This window comes from Cavia porcellus, unplaced genomic scaffold (genome assembly GCF_034190915.1).
Source record: "Cavia porcellus strain 051 isolate PalLab524CR breed Dunkin Hartley unplaced genomic scaffold, mCavPor4.1 scaffold_14, whole genome shotgun sequence".
Taxonomy (NCBI): Eukaryota; Metazoa; Chordata; class Mammalia; order Rodentia; family Caviidae; genus Cavia; species Cavia porcellus.
The window spans coordinates 11,139,171-11,147,014 of record NW_026947497.1 but is presented as its reverse complement, the minus strand read 5'-3'; the positions used below and the strand labels follow the sequence as shown (position 1 = coordinate 11,147,014).

Below are 7,844 nucleotides of genomic sequence, written 5' to 3'. Positions count from 1 at the left end.
CTATGGTGAATGGCCTATAGGCCCTCGGATTTGGTGTGACGCCCCTGCGACATTTGCACAGGGCGTCCTTTGCCTGCTGCTGGGCCTTAACAGAAACTGTTTCCATGAACCAAACCTGCTCCAGGGTGAGGGGCTGCCCAAGAAAGCAGGGTTAAAACCCAAGATGTCTGGCTGACACAGCCCCTGCTGCCTCGAGAGAACTGACATCCAGAAGGCGAGTCGAGCATTCACAGCGACCTCCTGAGCGCCAGTGAGAGCAGAGGATGAGATCCACCAAGAAACCATTCACGTTGCTGCAACTGCGATCCAGAAGTACATGTTTATTCAGTGTGCAAGTGCTCACAAGGGGTTTATAATTTTGTTCATTCCCAAATAACGTGTGAGTAACACAGCTGTGGATACTGTGCCCACACTGACAGACTGAGATTCCCCTCAGTGACTTCTTTGTTTTCAATGGCGGGGGGGGGGTGGTGAAGGGGACACGACACACTGAACTCATGACCTTGCACTTGCCAGGAGCTGCTTATGCCGCCGAGTTAAATCCCCAGCCCCAGTGTCTTCATTCTTTACAACACATAAATAAATAAGTCAACATTTAAAAGCGTCACACGTGAGGTCTTGCTGTCACCAATCTCCATTACTCCTGTTCCTTCATCTTCCAGTGGCGGCGGCCGGGTGAAGGTGGACCGGAGCTCGTGCGGCCCGCTGACGTGGCATGAGGAGGACACAGCAGGTCGAGAGCCCTGTTCCCAGGCAGCCGGCATGCAGGCCGCGGGCCCTACTGCATCCTGCACTCGGGCGCATCCCTCAGGGAGGTGCTGGGCGGTAACCTGGGGTCCGTGTTCTCTGTGTCTGATGCTTGCTCCACTGAGAAAGCAAAGAAAAACCAAAAGGAGAGCTGTGAAGGCCTGTGGGGAGGTGGGGATGTCAAGGCAGAGCCAGGGCCCCCTTCCCCCCCCCAGAGACGCACTGGTCCTGGGGAGGCCGCCCCACCTATCTGCCTGCAGCCCCTCCCTGCCCTCGCTGGACGCTCGCCCCGGGAACCGCTCAGGGTCAGCTTGGCGGACTCAGTCCTGACCCACAGCCTCTGCACCGCTAGAGCTTGCTTCCTTCCGCACACTGATGCTGACCTGCAGGAGGGTGCGCACCCCAGACCCATCCTACACCCCCCCAGAACACGGCTCAGCCTGCGCTCACCCGATGCCTCCATTCCCTGCGACAGGCACACACCAGGGACCACGTGCACCCCAGCACCCAGCCCTGACCTGTTGGCTGCAGCTGCGAGCTCCGCAGGGCAGAACCACATCATGGGCCTAGCCCGAGACGCAGCGGGAGCAGCAAGCTCTGCTGTTGGCTGAGGAGGTGAGCAGGCCCCAGGACGGAGGCCCTGGCAATGGCTCACTGTGCACAGCAGACTCAGGCGCACGCTGCCCAGAAGCCCTCACAGAGCAGTCTGTGCAGGGAGCAGGGGCCCTGAGTCCCTGACTATGCTGCCTGTCTCCCTGGGGAAGCACAGGGCTGCAGGGGCAGAATGAAGACTTAGCATGGGGAAAGGCAGCCATGCCAGGTGCTGCGGCCTGGAGAGCAGGCAGTGTAGCCCGGCAGCCACACAGTTCCAGCCCCAAAACTCAGGAGTCTCCAGGGTCGCCTGGATCCCAGGCAACCAGTCCCTCTTCTTACCTGGGCAAAGGCCCAGGCCGGAGTTGTCAAAGTAGCGAACTGGACGAGGGGTCACAAAGGACTTGGAGCGGGGGTCAAAAAACCGAGACTTGGGCGAATCCTTCGGCACAGGGTCCTGCACGTTACGCTCCCCCCGTGGAGCAAGGATGTCCTGCTGCTTCTGAGGGGTGTCCCCAGGCACCCGAGCAGGGGACCTCAGAACTGGCTGGCAGGTGACTTCCCCATGAGGCTCTCTTCGGAGGCTCCTCTCCTTCCAAGTGCTGACCTCCTTGGAAAGTTGCTGGTTATTGCTTAAGGGAAAGGAAACAAAAATGGGACACTCAGACCACTCAGTCCCTGCAGCGCAGCCCAGGTGGGGAAAAAGCGTGGTAAAATGCACGCAGGATAAACTCTACTGTTTTATCACATTGACATTGCAATCTAATGTTCTTGCTTGTTATTGTTTTTACCGCAGCTTATAATGCCGGCTGGGTTAGGCTCTGAACCACTGATCCTCCTGCCTCAGCCTCCCGAGTGCCGGGACTGCAGGTGTGAGCCACCAGGCCTCGCCAGCCTAAAGCTTTCAGTGTCTATATAATTTGAAGAGCTGAACTAAGACTTTGTGATCACAGAATTTTGAACAAAACTCTGAAGTAAAATGACAGGTTTTCACAGGAGTCGGCAGCAGCCAGGTGGCCCCTGTGCTGTGAGAACTTGCTCGGCAGCCTTCTGTCTGGCTTGGTCAGAACCTTTATTAATAAACAGGACAGTCTCCCAGCCTCCGTGCTCCCCCTCCCTGGCTTCTGGATCCCTTCTGATTTCCCTTTTTGATCTTTGCCTCCCTCCCGGACTTTGGTCCTCTTTCACATCCTTCTGAAGGCTGTGCCTGTGCGCAGAGGCTCCTGGGAGGCGCTGTGCCCCTGTGAGACTTTATGCCCTGCCCTCTTCCAGTGTCTCAGCAGTGGCCCTGGCACCGGCACGGGGCCCCTGATATCCCCTGGGAGAAGCAGCCGGACCTCCAGCTCTCCTCCCCAAGTCACAGCCAGGGGCAGGGCTGTCAGCCCCTCCGCACTCTGCTTCCCACAGCGGCCTGGTGACAGGCATGCCCGCAGGCTGGACTGCGGGCATCTTCCTGATAAAGAGACACCAGGCCCGACGCTCACCTCAGCAGCTCGCTCTTCTGCTGCATCAGCTGCTCATTTTGCTGCGTCAGCGACGCCAGCTCCTTCTGCAGCCGCAGGAACTCGCTCTTCAGGATGAGCACCGTAGTGTTCTGCACGATGCCACTGCCCCCGCCGCAGGTCAGGGGCTTTTGGCGAGGCGGGTCAGGCCCGGGCTCTAGGACCACTGCAGGATAAGCACACCAGCTGGTGATTCCACTCTTCCCCCAGGTCGAGTCACCATGGCAACCATGTTCCATCCCTTCCTGGAAGTTGCCTGGAGACTCCTCCTCAGCACATTCCACCCAGCTGTAGCTCCCAAGGACCTGAAGCCATGGCAGTGGACCCCAGAGTTGGCTTCTGTGTTCCTTGGGGGCTGGTGGAAACAACCTGGGGGTCCACCCCAGCATACGGGACACCTGAGGGCTGCACCCACACTGGATGCCCCATCGGCCAAAGCCAGCAAGTGCTCCACACAGATGGGGGTGCACCCACAAGCAGTGCTCAGAGCCCTGCCTCGGTCCCACAACATGGATAGCTGGGACTATGTCCTAGACATCCCCACGGGAGCTGCTCTGCTCTCTGGTGGCCACTACACAAACTGGGTTCTGTGCACAGAATTATTAGAAACACTGTAAATTGACCTTCCAGTCATGTCAATGAGGGGCCTAAGAAACACAAATCTATCGATTTGTGTTCAGACTTAGGTGCCAGGCCTAAGACATTGCCTTATGTTTGTGCAAATATTTCAGAGTCTGGAAAAATCCAAAACCTTAAGTACTTCTGATAAGGGAACTCCAGTTTGCACACCAATCGAGATTAAAGTCCTGACCCCACATAGGGACAATCTTCACCTGCCTTTCTCCTGGAAGAAAACTCTTAGGAGTTTTCCAGATGGGCTGACAGCACTACAGTCCTGGAAGACGCCCGGGAACGTCAAGCCCCGACCTGTGCTGGGCCCCAGCTTAGCAATTACAGAGCCCAGGAAGCCCTACCAATGTGGCCCCGCAAGGATCTATGGACAGCACAGCGGGGAGCCACGCTGAGGAGGAAGTGGAGCCAGTCTGACCAGGGCAGCGCTGGGGAGCTGGGGACTCACGTGAGGTCTCGTGTGCCTGCTGGTTCCTCCTGAGGTTTTCTCTTAGCTGCCGGATGACTTCTTTCTGATGATCCACGAGGGCTCTGGCAGAAGCAATGCTGACAAGAACAATGATGAAAGTGTGCAAAAGCCCAGCAACCACTTTCCATGCAGCCGGACTGTGGAGAAGGTGCCCCGCTTGGAGCACCCCACAGCGCTAGCAGGTGGCCCAGCCTCTCCCTCTCCCACCCCAAGGTGGGGTCTAACGTGAGGTGGGCAAGGTCAAGTTCGGGTGGACTTCTGTTCCCCGGGGAGACAGTCCCTGAATTGTTAGTTCACCCTGATAAATTATGACTTTCTGCCTTTCTTCACTGGTATGAAAGCACTTGGGCGTAGTGCTAAGTACCTCTATTCCCAGCTACTTAAATAAGAGGCTAAGGCATGAGAATCTCAAGTTTGAGGCCAGCCTGGGGACCATAGTGAGACTCTCAAAATAAAAATTATAAGGGGCTGAAGATGTAACTCAGTACTAGAACTCTTGCCTAGCATAGGCGAGGTGCTGGGTTCAATTCCCAGCAGAGTCAACAAACAAATCCTAACACTCTCTGAAAATATCTGCGGAGTATGTTAAATTAAATGGGTTTTACAATTAGGAACTTGGCAGTGTAACTTTTACTGAAACCATAGTTCTTATCAAAGAAAGCTGGTTAGAAGCATGAGGACTCAGAGTGCTACCCTCAGGCAGAATTAGAGGGCGTTAGTAGACACTTATTCAACATTAAGAAGTATCCGGATCCAAAAGATATCTTCAGGAAGATTTAGGGAATCTAGACCTGTCCTTTCACTGATTATGATGTAAGGACCTAATAGAGGGAGCGGCCACTTCAGTTTCTGGACTCCCTGCTGAAAAGTCTATCCATTATGTTAGAGCACAAAGAATTCTGGGCCTGCTGGAATTTAAACCAGAAAACAGAGGTCAGTCAACAGAAGAGGGTATGTTCTGGGGCCCTGGATGCCAAGACATGTTATCTTTCCACAAATGCAACAGGAAGAGGGTGAATTAAGAGACCAACGGAGACCTGGGTCAAATCCTAACCAAACACAAGTGTGCATTCCCCCAGGTTCTGAGCATCAAGAAAAGGTCACTTTTAAGTTACTTAAAGACTGAACAAGGACATACTCCTTCTCAAATTCCTTGGCAATTTTCTTCTTATCCAGGTCTGATTTCACCAGCTCCGTCTTCAGAACTTCAATCTCGTGCTTGTATGGCTTAGCTCCTAGAGCGGCTTTGTCCTAAGTATTACAGACAGAAGAGTGATCAGTCTCAGTTTCTCTATTTTCCAAGAGTCATCAGCTGCCTTGGCTCTAACAGGGATCAAAACCCAGAGAAGCGTTTGCTCTAACCCAACAGAAAGGCGACATTTAAGCAAAGTATGTGTGAGCTAGTACTGGAAGACATAATTTTTATTTCTTTAGACCAATGCTTCTTTCCAATGAAAACAAGTGGCCCACTAGCAGAACAGAAAGACGGATGAGAGAGGTGGAGAAGGCTGAGCCAGGCACGGGAGACAGCTTGTCAGGCAGCGACGGGGCATCACCTGCAACCGCACCCAGGTCCCAGAGCACCATGGAGACATTTGGTACCAAAAGACCTCGGCTCAGTTGGGCAAAGACGTATCTGGTTCTTCTCAGAGAACTATGTACATAGTCACCTGTCAGATTTTCTTTAAAATAATCAGTGGACTTTACTTTCTACAGAAAACATCAGAGGCAAACATGGCTTCTCACACACAGCCGTCTTTCCCTGATTACTAACACCAAGCACCAGGCTGAGGGCCACTGCAGACATGAGACTACCAGTCACTTAGAGACGGCAGCACAGCAGGGCAGAGTTTGTGCTCTGCCTACTCACCACCCTCTCTCCTCCTACCTGCTAGCAAATGCCAACCAAACCTTTTACCCTTTCTCTAGTTCGGCCTTTCCCAAAATGTCACATACTGGGAAATGTATGGTATGTAGGGTTTCCAGATTGGCCTCTTTCACTTAAGAAAATGCACTTAAGATTCTCCATACATGTTCATGCCTTGATAGCTTATTTCTCTTAAGTGCTGTGTAATATTCCACCACATGCATGTACCACAGGATGTTTATCCATTCATCAATTTTTTTTTTGTACCAGGGATTGAACTCATGACCTTGCACTTGCCAAGCAGGTGCTCATGCCGCTGAGCTAAATCCCCAGCCCTATCCATTCATCTATTTTAGCTTGAATAACGAATTTCCACATTGTGAGAATTTTGAAAAGTTACAGCAAGAGACAACAACACAGCAACAAATTGTTTTTCAATTTTAACAGCTTTTTTGAAAAAATTAACTTTTATTTATAAACTGACTGAAGTTACCTGAAGTTCTTGGATCATTTCATTGGATTTTTCAAGGCATTTATTTGATTCATTAACTTTGGCTTCAAGTTTCACTATGAGGTCACGGGATTGTTCAAATTCTTTCTGCATCTGTATAATCTTGTCTTCCTTATGCACAGCGCTTTCTTTCGCTTCTCGAAGGGAAGTTTGCAGCTCCTGAATTTTCTGTTAGAGGAAGCACATGCAGGGCACAGGCTGAAGTCAGAATCACAGTATGGAGCTGAGACAAAGACGGTCACCTTTAACGCGGTGCTGCATTTCAGAGGACAGAAAATTAAAGCCTACAATCAATCTACAGAAATATTCCCTCTTGGGAGATTTTTAGATTAAAAGTTGCCAAACTTTGACATAACCTGCTAGCAAATTCTTAAATGACACAGATGAAAAGAGCACGGGGTCACGTCATCCAGCGGTTAGCACAGCGCTAAGCGCAGACAGCCACTTACACCTCAGGGCAGCACTACTCATCGGGAACATCTCACTCTCTCTAAAGAACACACGCAACGTATCTTTCCCTTTTCTTTTATTAATTAGCTTTGAAATTAAAAGAGTCAAATGTGGAGACATTCTAAGGTACACAATGAAGTCTCCCACCTGAGCCTCTGAAGGCCCTGAGTTGGGGAGTACTAAACCTTCCTATCCGGGGAGCACTTCCCACACCCTCCAGTTCATACCCAAGCATCCCGGAACATGGGGCTTCTGCTGCTGACATTTGCAGAGAGCTCACAGGTTTTGTTTACATGGGTAGAAATCTCATCTTATGCAAGCATCATTAATTAATTAGTCACCTACAAATGAACATTTACAGTATTCCCAGTTTTGGGAATATTTACCTTCTGATTTAGGATAAACTTCAATAACTTTTTTTTCCTACTTATAGTATTCACATGCACATACTTATAAGTTGGTTTTTATTTTGGCCCACCTAGAATTTCTGTGGTTTAATGGGAGACAGGAACCCAGGCCACTGCTTCAGACCACACATGAAGCCCTCGCTCTTTCCCCTCAATGCCCTTGTGAGCCACACTCTTCTGCACACTTGGGGTGTGCATCTGCTGGGGTGATTCTTGGGTTGGGGAGGATATCATTTCCCCTGCTTCTGTGAACTATTGCTTGGCAAGGGAGGTTTCATCTTTGCCCTGTCTCATACCTATCAGCTGATAAAATTATACAGCGATCTGAAAATCAAAGCACTGGATCTGTGATTTCCCAGTGTCCATTGGTAATTAATGATTAAACATGTGGTTGGCTTTATTACCATTTATTTGTTTTGGCAAAACCGATACACTGTACCAACAGTGGCGAACTTATATAGATGTGTCACAGCCAGCTATTTTGTTACCAACCAAAGCTCTGAAAGGTTCACTATCCCTGAATGACAGCTTCCTCTCGGGTTCCCTACTCAGTATTCTGGGTACTGACACAATGGGGCAGCAGGCTGGTAACATTTGCCAGCTCCCGTGGAAGGGAAGCTCATGATGTCATTGGATTATTCAAGTAATACAGGATCCTTCCACACAAGTC

General features: G+C 50.9%; 1 protein-coding gene across 2 annotated transcripts in view; it reads right to left on the bottom strand.

Moving 5' to 3' along the window:
* Positions 1-300: 300 nt before the first annotated feature.
* The window catches only part of LOC100715877 (centromere-associated protein E), a 50,981-nt gene continuing 43,437 nt past the window's right edge, over positions 301-7,844 (bottom strand). For both annotated transcript variants that reach the window (XM_063260631.1, XM_013150615.3), the window contains 6 exons: positions 6,300-6,485; positions 5,078-5,190; positions 3,919-4,016; positions 2,823-3,006; positions 1,681-1,970; positions 301-867 (listed from right to left, as the gene is read on the bottom strand). In XM_063260631.1, the coding sequence (XP_063116701.1) occupies positions 779-867; positions 1,681-1,970; positions 2,823-3,006; positions 3,919-4,016; positions 5,078-5,190; positions 6,300-6,485 (960 nt within the window). In that variant the 3' untranslated portion in view covers positions 301-778. The remainder of the gene's footprint in view (positions 868-1,680; positions 1,971-2,822; positions 3,007-3,918; positions 4,017-5,077; positions 5,191-6,299; positions 6,486-7,844) is intronic.